Here is a 21,337-nt window from a genome sequence, read left to right as displayed (position 1 = left end):
ATAATATTTTCGGGCTTTTAATTTATAAGGGTGGTGTGTTTCGTATTATTTCTTACCAAACAAGATATTAGGGTGTTATAGATATATTATAAACTCTAATCACTTGTACCAAACGAGCCTTAATTACACAACACACGCGTGTCGACTCTTCCATCCCCCATCTTTCTTATTTGATCTGGCGGTAGCCGGCGCCGCCATGGCCTCTGTCGTCTCTCTAGTCTCCCTCTTTCTCGTCTCACAGAAGGAATACGCACGCACAAATGTCGCCACATTTCTCCTACCCTACTTCGACAACATCACCTCAATATTGTTGCTCCAGAGCCTCCCTTCCCAACTGAACAACAATGGCCATGGTCACCGACGTTCGCCTAAGCCCCTCTTGGTCCCTCACTTCTCTCATATGTGCGTCTCTATCTTCTGCATCCCAACTCTCTCTCTCTAACAACACACGCACACACGAAAGCCCTAAAAATCGTTTCCATCACCTCTAAAAATCCCAAAACTACACGAAATCATTTTTTAAATCCCCAAATTCCATATCATTTCATTCCTGCAACCAAATTCCACTCATTCCAAATCATAGAGGAGCATTGCCTCTGATTGAATATTCTCTCCGTCACCAAGAGCCCTCTGTCACCGCCATCTGAAACCTTGTTGCTCTACCCCAAACTTTGCGGCCGATCGATAGCTACTGCTTCTCCGGAGTTGTTTGGTGCTATGCAGTTAGAGCTTGGGGGTTGGGGGCGACGACGCAAGACAAAATTTGGGGAGGGGATGATAGGAAGGGGGTGGTTGCCGCAAGAAAAGATGAAAATGGGTGCATAGGATTTTAATTAATAGGTTGGGCCCACTATTAATAATCAATTAACTAGTTAATTGTTTGCTGAAAAAGAAATCAGAAATTACTAATGTGACGTCCCAATATAATAATTGAGACATTACTAATGAGACGAATGGAGTACTATCTTATATAGGGGTGCGCATAAACCGAGTCGACCCAAAATAGATCGAACCGATCGATTTTCAGTTGGTCTTTTTAGGGTGGTCGGTCGGTTCGGTCGATTTTTTGTAGGAATTTCAGTTTTCTTGATCGATTCAGTTATTCTGAATTTTGTCAATCGAAAACTGAACCGACCAATCATAATATATATATATATATATATATATATATATATAATTGCATTCTATGACAACCACCTCTTAGATCAAAGAATAAAGACCAAATCAAGGCCATTCATCTAATCCCAATCAACGAATCAGATTTCATGCGGATGAGGGATTTGATCTAATTAAATATTGTTGATTAATCATTATTTAACTGGAAAAGGTCAAATTTGTAAAACACGTATTCACTGAATTGAGGCTGTTTTCCATATCCCGCAATTTCCTCACTTTCCATTCTTAGAACTGATCTATTTCGAACATATAGGTGAACAAAATTTTTTTACGAACATATAGAAAAACATTTGTTTTTACACTAACATATCGACGGACATTAGTATTTTTATGAACATACATACATAAGTTTTTTTACGAACATATAGATGAACATTAGTTTTTATACGAACAAATCGACGAACATTAGTATTGAAAACGTAAAATACATAAATTCAGATTCTGAACATTAAATAAAAACCTTGGTGCAGTGCATCATTCGAGTTCGTAAATATCTGTTGCACAACAGTTCTGTGAGAACATTATTCACGTATCTAACGTATCTCCAATAAAATATTCCATAAATAAAAGATATGATTAGTTGTATTTACAGAAATAAACGAATATGCTTATGGTGTAATTGACAAAACTAACCTTTATTATATAAATCAAACGAAGAATTATAATTTTAATCAGCCGAATGATCATTGTTGGATATACTAAAATCGACGCACAAGATTTGGTCTCCGTCCTTTGAAATCTTGATGGTCTCCATTGAACTCTCTCATATATACATATATAGGGGAGGACTAGAATAAAAACACTCTTAAGTGTATAAAATATAAATGATTTTCAGTCCTTAGATCATCAAGATCTACGGTTGATTTGTAATCATGTTTGATGAATTCGTGGTCCTGAGTTCGAATCCTAAAGGTAACAAAAATTTATTTTTCGCAATTCGTAACTCTGTTGGATAAATTCATACATTAAAAAACATTTATATTTTATACACTTAAGAGTGTTGTGTTTTTATTCTAGCCCACCCATATATATATATAGGGGTAGGCTACCGTGAGAGTACATCTTAAAATAAAAAATAAGAACAATTTTTAATGTATGAATTTTATGTAGAACACGTATGAATTCGTTGTATAAATGTATGAATTGTGAAAAATAAATTTTTGTTACCTTTGGGATTCGAACTCAGGACCATAAATCCATCCAACAGGATTACGAATCAACCGTAGATCTTGATGATTTAAGGGCTGAAAATTATTCTTATTTTATATCTTAAGAAATGCTCTTATTTTAGCCATTTCATATATATATATATATATATATATATATATATATATATATATATATATATATATATATATAGGGAGAGGTTCAAATAAGAACCACTAATAAAATAAGAACGGAGAACCATTTTAAGCCATTCGATCATCAAGATCTACGGTGGATGCATCATCTTGGTGGATGGATGCAGGTGCTGGGTTCGAATCCTGAAGGGAGCAAAAAAATTATTTTTTTCGGATGCATTAAATTTAATAGCGGATGCATTAATTTGTATAGCAGATGCAGTAATTTTATTGGTTCTTATGTTCTCACGATAATTGTGGTTCTCACTATAACCGCACCATATATATATATATATAGATATATATATATAGGGTGCGGTTATAGTGAGAACCACACTTATCGTGAGAACATAAGAACCATTAAAATCAATGCATCTACTATATAAACTAATGCATTCGCTATTAAATTTAATGCATCCGAAAATAATAAATTTTTTGCTCCCTTCAGGATTCGAACCCAGGATCTGCATTCATCCACCAAGATGATGCATCCACCGTAGATCTTGATGAACGAATGGTTTAAAATGGTTCTCTGTTCTAATTTTATTTAGTGGTTCTTATTTGAACCTCTCCCTATATATATATATATATATATATATATATATATATATATATATATATGGTTCAATTCAATGGAGAATCCCCCTAGTATAAAGAATAGAGAATAAATCTCCACCCTTGAATTCATGCCATCTAACAGTTACAATAAATTCAGCATCTAAATTCTAAAATAAATTAGTAAAATTTGGATACTAATTTAATAGTTATTGAAGGGTAATAATGTAACCTTTCTACGGCTGAAAATCGCTGCCCCTTAAATCACTATTCTTTTCTCGGAATCGCCGCACAAAGAGGAAGGATTTGACTCTATTTCAAATTTCTTCTGAATATTCAGTCGAATTCAGCACCTTGAAGATATAGATCTTGTAGTTCTACACGCTTTTATTATTATTCTTCTTCTTTTTGTGTCCGGCGGCGCAGCTGCCGTCCTTCAGCAGCTTCTTCCCGGCCTTTAGTTTCTTCTTCACTGGAGCCTTCTCTACAGCGGGGACGTTCTCGACGGGCTTCTTCTCTGCCTTCGGCGAGAAAAATCGTTCAGATATTTCTCTCCATCTATTTGTTTGACGAGAATCCCTTTTTTTCCTGTCGAAATTGAATTGTTATTGCCTAATATTTTTTTATTTCTCGAAAATACTGATTTTGTGCTTTGCTATTAACAGTCCATAAATATTGGAGGCATGACAATTGACATGTGAACAAATCTATATCTTGGTTTGTGAAAGCCTTGTAATTTACATAGTAACTAGTTATTGCTTGTGTTTGGCAGTGAGTATTGATTTATGATCATCTACTGCTATCAGTTCCTCTTAGTTGCCCGGATTGATTGAGGTTATATGTATATGTCTTGTGTTTGAATTTTAGCTTAGGTGAGTGTTGATGTTTGAGTCATTCCCTCTAGTTCAAAAAATTACGTCCAAATTAGTAAATATGTTAATCAAATCAGTAAAATATGTTCATCATAGTTAATAAACTATTCATTGAAAAAATTGAGTTATGTTCATCTAGAAAATGAGCCTTGTTCATTAAAGTTAAAAGGATATAACTATTTGTTCATACAAAACGTATTAAAAATTCATTATATTAAACGAAAATATAATTTGATCAATTTGGGAAATGAATATAAAGATGAATATAATTTTTTCAAAATCAATTCAATATAAGTTCAATCGATACAAATGTATGTTCGATAAGTTCAATCAAACATACCCATAAATTTCTTATGAATATCATTGGAATTTTTATGAATATCAATATGTTTTTTATGAACATTCAGATCACGATATGAATTTATATATTTTGACATATTGGTACATGTTCATTAAAAAATACAACAAAATTCATCAAGTTCATAACATAAACTATAAGAGAATTAAATCTATAAGAGAATTCACTATATTTGTAAGCATAATGAAACAAAAAATAATTACCGATTAGTAATGGATTAATGGGATCGAAGATTTAAAAGAGTTACTTATTATAATGAAACATTTAAGTTCCACTAAAAATTAATTACTGAACTTGTTCACTTCTACAAATACCCATTAGAAATTGTGTTTTTTTGTTGTTTGGTACATTATGTTAATTGAGTATACGTTCATAATATATATACAACTATTATGTTCATGCATTTTCTTAGAATATTCACTATATTAGTATGAATATTAAATCAGATATAAGCATTAAAAGTCAACATACTGTGTACCATTTCACATATTTTTGCTAAATACATTAATCCAAAAGGTCTACGCAAATCCCCACTTGAAATCACACATTAATAAATTATTTCATTATCTTAATAGAATATTAAAAAAATTCAAACTTGTGAACACCAGTGTTTATCATTATCTTAATAAATTATTTCATTATCTTAATAGAAGAAGCTGTTTGAGGAGCCGTTGTCCAAGAATATGAATCCATCATCAATTTAGTGGAAGACTATCCTCCTACCCATTCCAGAAGAAAATAAATTCATCGATATCTAGTATTTTGAATTCCCCATGAAAGCGTAAGAAATAATTAAACTAGCTTTGGAAGAATTCTAAAGTAATTTGGTAGATTGGTGAAATTGTGAAATTATTGGTGAATTTTTTTCTTTTCCTTTAGATTCCGGTCGGGTCAGTTCGATCGGTCCAAAATTGAAAATTGGCCGGCTCAATTTTCGGCCGATTTGAAAGTTATGATTTGATCAGTCGGTTCAAATTTTTTTGGACCAATCGGTCGTTCGCTTTTGTAAAAAACGGTCGGTCCTTCGGTCGAACTGACCAATGCACACCCCTAATCTTTTGGGACGAAGGGAGTATCAATCGGAGGTTTGGCTTGATGGTTAACCACCGATTTTTTATTCCAAATTTTCGGGCCCAGAATCGAGTCTTTCACAATTTTGATTCCAGCCAGTGGTCAACCGTTCGGGGCCCGGACCATTGAGCACGGGTCGGATCACCCGGTTCCAGTTAGTCTTGGACATTACTAATTCAGACTAGAGTGTGACTTTATTTTTTAATTGAAAATCATAATCCATAAAATTAATGGTGTGAAAGATGATATTCTAATTGTTACAGTAAAGACATATTCATTTCATTTTTATAAAAATGTATAAGCTTTTTATGTGAACAATCGGCACAGCTCGTGGACTAATAAATTATTGAGTTCAATATAAAATATGATATGCTACTTCAAATAACGTCCGAGCAAACAACCGGGTCAAGGTTTGCAATTTTTGATAATTATTTGATCATTATTTTCTGATTATTGCATTTTATAGTTAATATTAAAGTTGTGCAATCACACAAGTATGGAAGACCATCATGTGCAAAAAGATTCTTGAAGTTTCATTTTCTTAGGGCCTCTTTTTTTTCTTTTTGCCTATAGTCCCCGAAATATTAGGGTTGGTTCTAGTCTGAGCATGTCACACTTGATTTTTTAATATTTACCTATATTTTATATGATTTGCAAGTTATTGCACAATAACGTTAAAAAATTCTCAATATAGTGTGTGCCCCACTTCACCTTTTCTTGATGAGGATCTTCAAGTTGTGATGGAGCACGCTTCACATAGGTTATTTGTTGGAGTTTTTCATAGTTTTCGTAGAGTTAATATGATAGCTCATTATTTATATAGCTTGTTTCTCTGAATTTTGTAATGTGTTGAAGAGCTTTGGTTGACCGATATTCCAATTTAAATGCAGAATCTAACTTCCATCGACAATGAATGAAATTTCTTTAGTTTTGGCTTTAAAAGAAAGTGCTTGCAACGAGCTTCCAAATGACTTTTATAGAGTTTTAATGATGCAAATGGTCCATCTCTTAAGTGAACCACCAAAGTGGATAAATGCTCACATGAAAATAGGTACTACAATGTAATATATGACTAGGTCAAAATAATATTCATAATTTTAATGTTTTCAATGTAAGACTACGTCAAAAATATATCCATATTTTATTATTTGACTTTTGTCAATCCTAAAACTCATTTAACTATATTAAGTGTTGGAGACTTATTATTCAAACTACTAGCTAGTTTAAGATCACATAAAATCTGAAAAATGAAGACATTAAACAAAAACTAATTTTTGGAAAGAAATAAAATCTGAAAAATGAAGACATTAAACAAAAACTAATTTTTGGAAAGAAAAATACTCCTATTAAAATGTTGAGTCTAGCGCTCCGCCTTTTTTTTTTGTCTTTTTCAATTTTTTCATATAGTTTAACTATTTTTCACATAAGCACGTTCATAGATCATCATAGATGGGCATTTTTTTTAACCACATTTAATTTTCTTCAATAATAATAATAATAATAATAAATTTAAATAACATTGGAGGTGCAAAGTATGATATTTAATTGTGAGCATGAAAGTATCATTAGAATTAAAATATTTGATGAATTCACAAAATTTTCAATTTAAATAGATCGCTAGCTCGAGTAAGTTCAAGAAGTTAATTGCACATTTACACTCAATAAGTTCAAAATGTTCAGAACAAATTCGCCCACTCTACTCTAATCAACTGGGCCAACTATACAGAATCATATCGACTATGGGATTGCAAAATTTCAACACAACCTTGCAGATCGATACACAATGAAAAGTGAAAAAATCAAAACGATAATTTGTAATTAACTAAAAATGAGCTCTGGAATGTTGCTACCCAATTTCAAACATAAAACACTTTAGGCATGATTTTTTTCGAGCTTATATTTTCTTAGCTCTACTCAGCTTAGGGTGGGACGGACCACCTTTGACATTTCTATTCTCAAATAATTTTACTTTTTTTTGCTAACCAAAGGAGCCTCAAAGAATTAAAAGATTATAAGCCTTTCGTCTCACTAATAATAGTGACATAAATTTTTAATTTCTGTGGAATAAAAACCTTGGCCATATTTTCAATTAAAATATAGTGAAATTTAAATAGATCATTCCGTAACAATTACAAAACTGTTTTATTTTTTTTCAATTAAAATGTCATCAGATTTTGTGGTAAAACATGTTGGTATATCACTAAATCTTAGTACATTTTTCAATAGAGATATAAATTGACATTGTTTGGACATTACATTTTTTTCACAATGAAATTATATTATTTTGAAGAAAACTCTTAATTTTTGTTGAATTATTATAATGAAAAATTCTTCTTGACTTAACACATGATTAGAACAAATTGCAAAGACTTTATTAGGTCTCAACCAAAAGATGCAGAGTATTGCTTACCGTGTGAGTCCATTCTTTTAGATCATTCTTTTTCATCGAAATTATTTGTATCATAAAATCATAAGACCAATCATATGCATACTGACATTATAATATGTTCATGTTCTTAACTCCTTATTATTGTCCTTAAAATACACACATGTTTAATCCTTAGAGCACTCCCAGCAGATCACCTAAATGCATCACTAACTCTAAATTTAAGCTAAAATAATTGCAAATGATATAAAAAATGTATCTAGCAGATCCCCTAAATTGGATGGGGCCCACAAAATTTTTTACACCTACCTAAATTCAATCTTAAATTTACATCCACCCTAAATTTATTTTAAGCTTATAATTAGTAGGGCCCACACATAATTATTATTTTTATGTAGAAAATAGGAGATCTGGTGTATGCATTTATAAAATCGAGATCCTAAAATTAAATAGGAAAGCTTTAGGGAAGAATATAAGAGTATAATTTTGGAATTTCAACTGGGAGTGCTCTTATACAACCATAGTATATATAATATCATAATCTCAATAACAAAATAAAAATGAACGTTGTATCAAATTTAAAAATGTTTCTAACTTTATTATTTAGAACGTAATTAAGACTAAAATATTCTTTTTAGCAATATACTTTGAAAATAAAATATGATGTAGTTGTTGGTCACAAGTCACAATTAGCGTTGATACTGAATAATGTTGGTTCCTTAAAAAAAAAAAAAAAAACAAACAAATAATGTTGGTGTACTTTTACGAGAGGGAATCTTGTGGAAATCAAAGCAACCAATCCTATATAGCAAAATAAATCTTATTCTTCATTCTAATTTTCTTCAATTTTCATTCATTCTTATTTATTTATATATTTCTAATCATCAATTTTTTTTTACATTATAGCAAAATAAATCCTATCCTACGTGTCATCGTATAATCACTTCATTCTAATTTTCCTCAATTCTCATTCATTCTTATTTATTTATACATTTCTAATCAATTTTTACATTTAAAAACTAGTATTAAATAATCATATAAATTTATAGATAAATTTTATACTATTAAATAATCGTATAAAACTATTAGATAAAGTCTGTACTATTAAATAATTGTATAAAACTATTAGATAAATCCAACATATCCATTTTATTATAAATCCTAAATATCCATTTGATTATCGGAACCCAGCCAAATTAAAACACATTAGCATTTGATTATCCTCCCAACCTCATACCAACTTTTCTTATATATATAAACTCAATGACCAACAAGAACTCATCATGCCTTACAATTCACCTTTTATTCACCCAAAAAATTTAACTTAATAAAATGATGGCATCCAAAATAGAAATCCTTATACCCACTTAATTGAGATTGTTCCAAGTGTGACTACAACTTAAATAAAGTATACCAATAAATTAATCCACGAAAAGCAATCAATTCATATGTCAATTCATTTTTTAGAAAATATATTCTTCAACTAAATGTTATTAATAAATAAAATACATGCATATGCCCAATCTATCTATATATATATATATATATATATATATATATATATATATATAGGGAGAGGTTCAAATAAGAACCACTAATAAAATAAGAACAGAGAACCATTTTAAGTCATTCGATCATCAAGATCTACGGTGGATGCATCATCTTGGCGGATGGATGCAGATGCTGGGTTCGAATCCTGAAGGGAGCAAAAAAATTATTTTTTTGGATGCATTAAATTTAATAGCGGATGCATTAATTTGTATAGCAGATGCAGTAATTTTATTGGTTCTTATGTTCTCACGATAATTGTGGTTCTCACTATAACCGCACCCTATATATATATATATATATATATATATATATATATATATATATATATAGGGGAGGGTTAGAATAAAAACACTCTTAAGTGTATAAAATATAAATGATTTTCAGCCCTTAGATCATCAAAATCTATATATTTTTGAAAAATAAATTTTTGCTACCTTTGGGATTCGAACCCAGGACCACGAATTCATCCAAAAAGGTTACGAATCAACCGTAGATCTTGATGATCTAAGGGCTGAAAATCATTTATATTTTATACACTTAAGAGTGTTTTTATTCTAGCCCTCCCCTATATATATATATATATATATATATATATATATATATAGGGTGCGGTTATAATGAGAACCACACTTATCGTGAGAACATAAGAACCACTAAAATCAATGCACCTGCTATATAAATTAATGCATTCGCTATTAAATTTAATGCATCCGAAAATAATAAAATTTTTGCTCCCTTCAGGATTCGAACCCAGGATCTGCATTCATCCACCAAGATGATGCATCCACCGTAGATCTTGATGATCGATGGCTTAAAATGGTTCTCCGTTCTAATTTTATTTAGTGGTTCTTATTTGAACCTCTCCCTATATATATATATATATATATATATATATATATATATATATATAGGGTTAGCTTCCATGGCAACCACCTACTTAGATGGAGAATAGAGATCACATCATGTATGTTGGATGAATTTGAATCAAGGGACCATAAAATTCCATGATATTAAATTAATTTGGTATGTTTATGAAATCCTGTGAAATACTCCATTCCTTTTCTGATATGATACCATTCGTCAATGAACGTAGCTGTTCATTTGTTTTTCTACGCATATATCATCGAACATTAGTATGTTCATTCATTTTTCTACGAACATGGCAACGAACATTAGTACGTTCATCAGTATTTTCTATGTGAATATTAGTATGTTCGTTTGTTTTTCTACGAACATATCAACGAACATTAGTATGTTCATTAGTATTTTCTACGAACATGTGGGAGAGAGAGAGAGAGAGAGCGTGAGTTTGGAGAGAGGGACAGATCAGTGAGGGAGAGATTTGAGCATAAATAAAAGATTTGATTAGTTTGTAATTAGGGAAATAAATAAATATGGAAAAATTACAATAATTAATGGACGAATGATCACCGTTAGATTAAGCAAGATCGACGCACAAGATTTGGTCTTCATTCTCTATATAAGAAGTGGTCTCCATAGAACTCCATCACATATATATATATATATATATATATATATATATATATATATATATATATATATAATAGCAAAATAAATCATATCCTACGTGGAGCCGTATAATCACTCTATTTTAATTTTCTTCAATTTTCACTCATTCTTATTTTTTTCTAAATTTTTAATCAATTTTCATATCTAAAAAAGATTTATATTTGTATTTTATTTTATTATATAATACTCCCTCCGTCCCATTCCAAATGTCCCATTTTCTATTTTGGGTTGTCCCACTCCAAACGTCTCATTCATTTTTTGGCAATACGCATTCTCTCTATACTTAATATTTAAATAATTTCCAACAACTCACTTTATCTACTTTATACTCACTTTATGTACTTTATACACATTTCTTAATCTCTGTGCCCAAAAGAAAGCAGACATTTGAAGCGGGACGGAGGGAGTATTAGTTTAATTTTATCACATCATACTCACAAATTAATATGTATATATATAATATGTTTATATATAGATGTATTTACTTAAATAATTAACTATATATATATATAATTGAATATGATTTCAAATTTGACTATATTGTTTAAAGTTTGAGACGAGATTATTCTCATTACTTAATTATAGTTTCACAAATTCTAGATAAAATGATACTCATAAGTAAGTTATAATCTTCAAGTTCCATACAAGATGATGTTCAAAATTCAGATGTGGTATTTCAAACTCCAAGAATATGATTTTCAAAATTTTGACGTTCAAATGTCATATGTGGTCTTTAGAGCTTCATATGATTATCTGGTCTTATTAAGTCCATATGAGATGATAGTCAGATGACATATGTTTAGTTAAATTATTTCTTATCCGTCAAATTTAAAGATTTTGAACAAACTTAATACTCCCTCCATACCCCAAACATCTTCATAAGAGAGAATGACATGGATTTTAATAAAAATTAGTTATGTATTTGATAAGTTGAGAATGAGTCCCACAAAAAATAAAATTATAAGAGTGATAGTTAGTGAAAGTGGAGAACGAGTCCCACCTTTGCTATCTAGAAGAGGAAACTGAACAATAGAATTCCTTTCACCTATTGTTAAATCATTTCGTCTCATTTTTTGGCTTTTAAAGAATTTTAGAGGCCGCCTGATGTATGTAAAAATTATGTATTCTGTCCAGCTTTTATAGATTGCTTTGAAGTTGTAGTTTTGAGAATTTTAGAGGGAAATTTGAATTCCACTAAAAATTGAGATGAAATTTGAACTCCTTATTTTTGGTTGTTGGTCTTTAACTTTTGTTGTTCAACAATTTGGTAATTGGCGCCAGAAAAAGGCGCCCCACTTTAAATTCTGCTTTTTCCACATGTTTCACTTTAAATTCTGTTTTTTTTTTTAATTTAAAAAGTAAGAATACTTTAATTAAGATTATTAGCTTGCATTCAATTTTTCCAATAAAGTTGTTGGTCATCACCTTTATTCCTTTAATTTAACTCTCTTTAATAACCATGCTAAAAAATAAAAATAGGTCAAGATTATTGAGACGGAGAAAATATCAATTATGACAGAAACCACAAGCTCCTCCTCTCTACTAGCATGAAAAATCTTAATTCGAGTCTCAATCCATCTATCCCCCGACTCAAAAAGAGTTATGAGAGAAACATTCATATTTTCATAATTTGAACACAGCCAGCAGAAACAGCCCACCTTTGGTAAAGTACAAATAACTGCTGTGGTGTCCACTAAAAACAAAAAATAAATAATTTCCGCGATGGGCAGAAGTTATATATGAGACAGAATGTATTTATCATTTCAATTTCTTACATGAGATAGGCAAGCAACACCTGCAAGACAACTAGAATAAGCTATGTCTAGCTACTTAGGTGCAATTACTAACAACAATGAAATAGGCAATCCATCTTTACCCCCACCTCGACCATAACAAGTAGCCCAAAAAAATGGATGCTTTCTTATTCAGAGCTTAGCGTGTTATGTAATCCAGCATTCTTTTGCAAATAATCAAGAAGAGACCAGAAAGATACGTCGTCAAGTTTTCTTCAAGTAAAGAGCATCCCTCGTTGTAAGTATCAAGTCAAGATAGAATTGGCTGAGAAGAGCAGCTCTTAGTTTCATTCCACTTTAAGAACTATCTTCATGAACTCATATACCAAGTAACTAATGGCAGCTGATGGTAATACCTGAGAGTTCGAGTATAGCAACAATGTTAGCTACATAAAATTAGCATATGTAGTTTACTTTATGATAGTAATTATTATGACTGCTGACAAACTACTGCAAATTAAGGAATTACTTGAAACCACTGGTATTTCAATTTAACGTCAAGTATGAGAAATGTATATACATGAACCGCAATCATGACAAATTAGTTTATTGCCATATGAATGATCAAGAATGGGAGCTATGCAAGATAGGAAGTGTTAGAAGTACAACCCAACGTAAAGGCAGCAAATGAAATTAAGGGTTTGCTAGCATAATGTTCCTTTTGAGTTTTGACTTCCTCTGAATAAAAGGGATGTATAAGCTACCTAAACTTTAAACCGAATGCATGTGTACTTACTTGAATAAACTTCTGATTTCTTACAAACTCAAGGTAAGTTCCACAAAAATGGTTATACAATGCAAAAGTTTTGATTGGTTTGATAGCAGTTTGAATTTGAAGAACTAAAGAAACTACAGTGATTTCATAGTCAATACTGAGTCGGTGACAAGATTTGGAGAGGTAAAACAAAGTGTAAAATGTTTATGGCATAGATTCAAGCCCTTTTCATAATAGATTTTGCAAGAAAACTTCCAATAGCAAAGTGTCAATCTAGCCTAGAAAAATATGCTTAAATTCTAAATTAACCAGAATTTAAGCAAATTCTAAATATGCTCATATACGCTTGTCATATTTTTGGGTTTTTTTCATTTCTATCTGCCGGGTCAATATTTTTCTAGTGTTCCTGTCTCTAACTAGCTCTCAAGGTAATATCAACATCTGGGTTACAAAGGCTTCAGAGAGTTACAGCTACGTAAATCCCATGAAGTTCCATATCAAGCAGACAAGAATGTTAGGACAGTATATCTATTGATCCCAAAGCCTGTCCCTTTACACATGGGAGGTTCAATAAATAAATAAATACTGAAAATTAAGACATAAAATCTTCACATTAAGAACGTAAAAAAGGCACAAAATTTACGTCCTGACATGCTTCAGGTGGTACCTGTAATAAACTCGGGATTAGTCCAGCATAGAGTGCTTGAACTCCACCTTGTTCAACAATCTTTAAACAAGTTTGCAATGCACCCATCTTCGTGGCCCGAACTTGCATCTGAAGCTGCCTTCTCACGACTTCAAATGGATATGTGGCAGCTTCAGAACAGGCACCAGCTATTGCTCCATATACTAAAGTCCTGACAGTACCCAGCTCAAGCTGTTCAAAAGCATTCAAGTCATTACCTTGTTGCTTCATATGTTGAAGCCTCTTTCTTCCTTCAGGGGAATGTAGAAATGCCGATTTTAATATATCATATACTCCATAGAATACAGCACCAGAAGGTGCCATGCTAATAATAGATGGAACTAGACCCTTGTACAGAGAAAAGAACCCTTCAGTTTGGATCATGTGACGAAATGTACCAATTATTCCACCCAAGGCTTCCCCTCCAGGAGCTACCATAACTGTTCTGATCTGAAATGTTCGGAAAAGAAGATTATTCAAAGGGTCTTGCGCCAAACACATAATCTTGGCACCATATGAATTTCAATTTCCATCCACAAACAATTGTTCTCCATCACTAGGAACCATCTCCTCAGATATTGAATTTTTTAATCGCGATCACAAACAAGCTACTAAATCGACATCAGTTTACATCCTGCTAGAAATCTATACAAATCACTTATCATTTAGATGAATCTTATTGGGAAGGTTTCAATCTCTATTAATAATGAGCAACAGGGGCTTTATGAAACACAACATCCTGAATACTCAACCATGTAAGAGGTCATCCATTCATCACAAACTCAGTTTTGTGAGTTATAACTTATATCGAAATAGACAGATTTTTTAATCTTAAATCTTAAGAACCCAAAGACAGCACTTTCTAAATTATTTTCAATAGAGCAATATACAGCAAAATGAAATCAGTAATCCACTATGGACAGGTTTACAGGACTTTTTCCAGCATATATTGTTGAAGAAAATTTAAAAGAGATACGCTAGGCATTAGATCAGGAGACAGGACCCTCTGATTGTCATCGTCCAATTAATGTTTATTTATGTGTTCTACAAGAAGCAAAACACATTGGATACTCAATTACATCTATGGAAACAAGTATCCATACTCAAGCAAAACCTGTATGTAAAAAATCATTTAAAAGTGTGACTTACAGTGTCCATGGGTATACAGAGCACTGTCGCAGTAATTCCAGCAGCAGCACCTGCAACAAATCTTTCAAAATTTGTTGTCTCTTTGTTGCCGGACACCTTGAGCAGTTGATTTCTATAGGTATCATACGCGTAAAAGTTGATAGCCTTAAATGGAGCTGTTCGTAAGATATTGACAAAATTCCCCTTCCAAAATCCTCTGAGCCCTTGAGAATTAGCTATTGCTTTAATAAGCTCGGGAAGAGTCCTTTGTTCACCACGAACTATATATTCCAGCTTCAATCTCTCCAATGGTGCAACAAAGGTTCTGATGCAGAAAATATGTAGGAGATTCAAAAGGTTCAGGATCAGTGCATGATTGTAACAAGAAAGCAGTTAACTTTTACCACAACGATTGTTCCACATGATCTATAAACAATGAAATTCTATAGGGCATTTGAATGAAAAGATCAAGAAGTACTTCTTTGAACTTACTGCCCTTCGAGGAAGCAGTAGTAGGATGGAAGAAAAACAATTTCCTCAGTTTCATGGGCTTTAGCATTAAAACATATGACTGATCGGAATTGCAAATTAATTAGCAGCAAGATGAAATTACAGTAACCATAAAAGAGAAAAGGAAATGTGCAAATTAATGTATAAACTAAGAAAATTAATATCACATTTTTCTTAAGAAACAACAGTACCACAAAAAAAAAATACCAGCTCTTTTTTGCTATCTCCTTAAACATACTCACTCCGTCTCCTAAAAACATGCACCTTTTGCCATTTTAGGCCGTCTCACAAACACATGCACTTTCCATTTTTGAACACTACCCCACCACAATCCCTTTATATTTTATCCCTTCTTTTCATACTTATTCACAAAAAAACCATCAGCCCACCACAATACACTCTCATCTAACATACTCCCTCCGTCCCATGAAGCACGACCAAGTTCTTTTCGGCAAGGGTTTTAAGAAATTGGTATTTTGTGTGTTAAGTGTGGTAGGTGTAAAAGTGAAAAGGTGAATAAAGGGTAATTTTTTGGCCATATAAGGAAACTGTTCAAGCTTCGTGGGACAAACCAAAAAGGAAACGTGGTCATGCTTCGTGGGATGGAGGGAGTAACACTTTATAAAGTGGGAATCCTTTCTCACTCACAATACACTCTCATCTAACATTTCTTAAAACCAGTGCCACTCACTCCGCCGCATGTTTTTAAGAGACGGAGGGAGTATAATATTGCAATAGATTGTAAGCAAATATTGTTATGAAATTATTCTACAAGAATAATTCAGAGAAGTGGCTGGTCACAGTACCCAAAAAAAAAAGCAGTTAAGGAATTTCCATGTCTATTTTAGGTGTCTTGCGGATCAATATATATACTTAGATTGGCTGCACAAATATTAGTTTGAGTTGTTGATAATTTGTGGGGAGCCAGACAAATATTAGTTTGATTTGATGATAACTTTTAGGGAGCCAAATCAGTAAAAACTTAAAAAGTTCCATCGGAAGTAATATGAATCCAGCTTGAGCTAGCATTGATGTTCATCCTGTTTTATAAGAATAATTGTGTCAAATAGTTCATTAACCATGCGACCTAAAACCTGTATAAATAAATTTGTTGGGAACCATGATATTTTATTGATTTGTAAAGGTATTAATTGTTGAATAAGTTAATTTAAAAAGTATTTTTTCAATCAAGTGATTATTAATCTAATTACGTAACAGATATTTCATTTCACTAACGTATCATAATCCTTTAATGAAAATAGAAATAAAGTTCATTATATTAACATATATTGATTTTTACGAAAAATAACTCAATGATATTCTAATTAAATAATATTCATTGTATTATACAGAAGGAAACACTCATTATTAAAAACAACTTTTCATAAGTATTTGTTGCAATTTGACAACGCAACATCGATCTTTTAGATGCAACAGAAAAGTTTAAGAAATCTCCCACACAAAATTTTAAGAAAAACAAAGTCCAATATAATCACATTTTACTTGTTCACGGAATTATTGATTGATGATATTGATCAAGCTATAGATTTACAGAAGGTCTTTTGAAATATTATTATGTTATTATTAAAATTATTAGACTTTCAACTGGCTCAAGTCAGACTCAGCAAATTAATTTAGAGATTATAATTCAAGTGTTATTTTGTACAGGTTTTACCATACTCACTTTACAGTTGCATTTAATACCTAATAGTATTTGGTAAGTAATTTCATCAAAAACTAGGTGCCTCAAACCACATGATACTTACAAATTTGAACGCATGGAGACAAACCAGAAAACAGGACAAACTTTTTATAGGTAAACTAGAAAAGTGCTAATATCTTCTGCCTAACAACATAGTAGTTCAGTGATTGATATTTGTTTTGCTGTTGCCTTCTTCCATCAAGTTAGAACTAGTCAAGTCACATTTCTGAGAGTTCAAGAAAAGAAAGAGCAGGGTCCAAATTGTCATCATTTGAAGCAGTGTGATCATAATAAGCCACTCTATTGACCACACAATACCCAAACCATAATACCCAACTTAGTTAAGCAGTAATATTGTGTTCTTCAACTACGACCTAACAAACTTTGCCCAACTACACCTTAAAATACAGAAAATAGTTGCATTTCATTGTTGGCTGGAAATTACCCATTCAAGACTTCCATATTGTCAATATAACTTTTTATCTCAAGATTTCCCTTCTTTTTTGCTTTCATTCTACATATTTTCTTTGTAAGAAAAATCTGAAAAAATCACCAAAAGGCCTCTGGTATGATCATGAAGTTACAAAGCACAGTAAGTGCATAAGTTATTTACATTTTAAAAGCTGAATAATATATTCCACTTTGAAGAAATTGAAAGATTTTCAGCATAGTATATGTAAAATCATTGTAAACTGTCAGTGCATCTTTCTAGAATAAGCCGTCACCAATGCATGCTGAGCTAATTGAGACTCAGTGCTAGGCATACCTCTAGCACTAAATTCATCAATAACTTTGGCGTCACCGGGTAAGTTCAGGTTCACTTGTAAATAAGCTACAAAAAAAGTGTCCTCACTGAGATCCTGGTCTCTAGGCCCTCTGACAGTGCTAATTGGTAAAACAATATAATCTACTTAAGAGACACATTTGTCCATCAAATAGAACAAAAGCCTCTGGAGTCAATGTAAACTGATCTCAAAAGTAATCCTTGCTGACCTACTTGAGACTCAGTGCTAGGCTTACTTCTAGTACTAAATTCATCAAAAACTTTGAGCTTCACTCGGTATTTTCAGGTTCACTTGTAGTAACTAAGCTACAAAAAAGGGTCCTCATTGAGATCCTGGTCTCTAGGCCCTCTGACAATGCTAATTGGTAAAAGAATATAATCAACGTAAGAGACACATTTGTCCATCAATGGAACAAAAGCCTCTGGAGTCAATGTAAACATATCTCAAAAGTACGAAATGATATGGTTGAGGGTTTTATAGAAAGGTAGGGAGCAAGTAGAACTAGTTTGTGAATATTTTAATTTAGTGAGATGAATACCTTCAGAAATCCTATTGGCAAGTAAGAAGTGTTTTTGTGGTAGAACTCACACGATCAATCATCTTAGCATTTGTAACATAACAAGTAGGGCAAGACTCCTACTTGGTATGGTACAAGATCAAGCATGCTTACTGCAAATTTATCAAGCATGTTTACTGCAAATTTATCCACAGTTGATGAAGATACTGTCAAAGTTGAATATACTACCATTATCTAGCTGATGAAGGTACACACAATGCACAACCATGAACAACTAATTCACTCTTCTCCTATAGAAAATAGCACCACAAGCAAGAAACAGAGATATTATATTATAAAGCTCCAACTATACATACAACTGTAAATGGGAGAGGAGAGGGAGAGATAAAGAGAATATAAACAACACGAACCTTGATACCATGGCAGCAACAGCACCTGCCCAAAGATGCTTAGCAGTGTTAAAAGTGCCTCCGCCGCCACTTGTACTCTTCTCCTCCCTAACCACCTCCTTCAATACCAACACCTCGCTCTCATCTTCATTCTCACTCTCCACACTCTTCTCTCCTACATTCCCCAAAACGCTACTCACCGACAACTCCTCGTCGCAACTCCCTCGACCACCACCGCCATCGCCGTTAATCGACGATAGCGTCACAGATATAAACCCTCGACTCCGACTCCTACCTCCATCCAATCCCCTCCGACGGCTCCTCCGATAGGAGCACCCAGCCGCCGCCGCGACGGCGTTCTTCTTCGGAGAAATCAAGGAAACAAACGACGCCGGAGGCGATTCTTCTAGAAACAAGCCGCCTATACGCAAATTATTCTGCCGCAGATCGTCGTTAACTGATAACGAGCTCCTGAAATGGTGTTCTAGATTAAGCATTTCGGAAAGAAATTAGAAAATAGCTGTAGTTTCGCCACCTAACAACAACTGAATGTATATCTACTTAGAGAGGGAAAGAGAACATGTATGTATATATAGAGAGAGAAAGAGAGAATTAGGCGAAAGGCGGATTGAAGGAGAAGAGAGAATGGAATAAAAAGGGCATTGATTTCCAGAGAGAGACTGATACTGATTCACTGCATTGCTTCCATCGCCGGGCGGCAGATGCACATTACGCATTCCTCAATGATCCCTGCAGTTCGGTTTCCTGCCATGCTTAGCAATTGGTGCTTTAAAGGGTCCCACGCTTTCCCTAAAGTGTAAAAAGTGTAAATGGTTTTGCTCTCTTTTGCAAAATTCAATTTTTTTTTCTTTTTTTTTAAGAAAACAAAGAGGAAGCTATATCCACCAAACAACGCAAGTACACTCAAGACGAGGAAGACCAACCATAAACAGGACGGATCTAGAATTTTTCTTGTCCTGGAAGCACAAAATAATTATTAATATCTAATACGGTAAAAAAATTAGTTCATCCGTCCATGAAAAAGAATCATATTATGTAATGTTTACATGTTTTATAAAGTTGTTTTAACTAGAATAAATGTACTCCCTCTATCCTAGGAATCTTGACACGTTTTTCTTTTTGGGCCGTCCCACGACTCTTGACATATTTCTAAATAAGGTAACTCCTCTCTCCTACTTTATCACTTTTATTACTTTCTCTCTCTTACTTTATCACTTTTATTACATTCTCTCTCACACTTTATCACTTTTATACTTTATTAACTATACACTTAATACACTAATCTACAATTCCTTAATTCTCATGCCGAAATCAAACGTGTCAAGATTCGTGGGACGGAGAGAGTACAATTTATAAGGGTAATGTTAGTACAAAAAAGTGAAATAAATATACATTATTAGTTAAAAATTGAAATAAAAGTATAATTTACAAAATAAATATAAGAGAAAATATAGGATATAATAATTTAAAAAGTGAAATGAAACTTTTTTCTGTTAACAAACAAAAATAGGTAAGTGAAACTCTTATGTGAACGAAAGGAATACTACATAATAATTCAAGTGAAATTTCAGATATTGAGAATAAAATATTAAAGTGTTTAAAATGAGAGTCTGAGACTAAGAAAATGCATAATGTATTGGGATTGAGAGCTTAAAAGTTTACTTATTTATTGTATATTTTATATATATATATATATATATATATAGGGAAAAGCTAAAATAAGAGCATTTCTTAAGATATAAAATAAGAATCATTTTCAGCCTTTAGATCATCAAGATCTACGGTTGATTCGTAATTCTGTTGGATGGATTTATGGTCCTGAGTTCGAATCTCAAAGGTAACAAAAATTTATTTTTCACAATTCATACCTTTATACAGCGAATTCATACGTATTCTACATAAAATTCATACATTAAAAATTGCTCTTATTTCTTATTTTAAGATGTGTTCTCACGGTAGCCCACCCCTATATATATATATATATATATATATATATATATATATATATATATATATATAGTAAAATCTTCATTTTTCATAAGAAAATTTCTATCTAATTTATAAGTTGAAAGTTTTTGATTGCTCTACACGAGCTTTGCTCCAAGTCAGGTACCGTAAAGCCTGTAAAGCCTAAAGGGTAAGGTAGGGTCAGCTTCAATGGAGACCACTTCCCTATATAGAGAATAGAGACTAAATCAGAGCCATTGATCTCACCAAAATCAATGAATCAGATTAATCTGAATTCTTCAAGTT

At 32.3% G+C, this 21,337-nt stretch overlaps 1 protein-coding gene across 2 annotated transcripts; it reads right to left on the bottom strand.

Annotated features, from left to right (window-relative positions):
* Nucleotides 1–12,546: 12,546 nt before the first annotated feature.
* On the bottom strand, nucleotides 12,547–19,915 carry LOC131021830 (probable mitochondrial adenine nucleotide transporter BTL3). 2 transcript variants are annotated; one of them, XM_057951124.1, is made up of 5 exons: nucleotides 19,751–19,915; nucleotides 19,085–19,534; nucleotides 15,182–15,485; nucleotides 14,015–14,482; nucleotides 12,547–12,988 (listed from the first exon to the last, which is right to left on the bottom strand). In XM_057951124.1, exons 1-5 carry the CDS (start codon nucleotides 19,798–19,800, stop codon nucleotides 12,920–12,922), a joined length of 1,341 nt encoding a protein of 446 aa, XP_057807107.1. In that variant the 5' UTR covers nucleotides 19,801–19,915; the 3' UTR covers nucleotides 12,547–12,919. The 2 variants fall into 2 exon arrangements, with proteins under 2 accessions (XP_057807107.1, XP_057807106.1); XM_057951123.1 differs by having other exon boundaries at nucleotides 19,745–19,902.
* Nucleotides 19,916–21,337: the final 1,422 nt, after the last annotated feature.

Source organism: Salvia miltiorrhiza, chromosome 4 (assembly GCF_028751815.1).
Source record: "Salvia miltiorrhiza cultivar Shanhuang (shh) chromosome 4, IMPLAD_Smil_shh, whole genome shotgun sequence".
NCBI lineage: Eukaryota > Viridiplantae > Streptophyta > Magnoliopsida > Lamiales > Lamiaceae > Salvia > Salvia miltiorrhiza.
Note: the sequence above shows the minus strand (reverse complement) of the source record. Positions and strands in the feature narration are given on the sequence as shown.

Coding starts and splice junctions, on each gene's coding strand:
- LOC131021830 (XM_057951123.1), bottom strand. CDS start 19,800: ATGCGTAATGTGCATCTGCCGCCCGGCGATGGAAGCAATGCAGTGAAT. Junction 15,486..19,084: donor GTTGCTGCCATGGTATCAAG/GTTCGTGTTGTT, acceptor TTTCTGCATCAG/AACCTTTGTTGCACCATTGG. Junction 14,483..15,181: donor TCTGTATACCCATGGACACT/GTAAGTCACACT, acceptor CGAACATTTCAG/ATCAGAACAGTTATGGTAGC.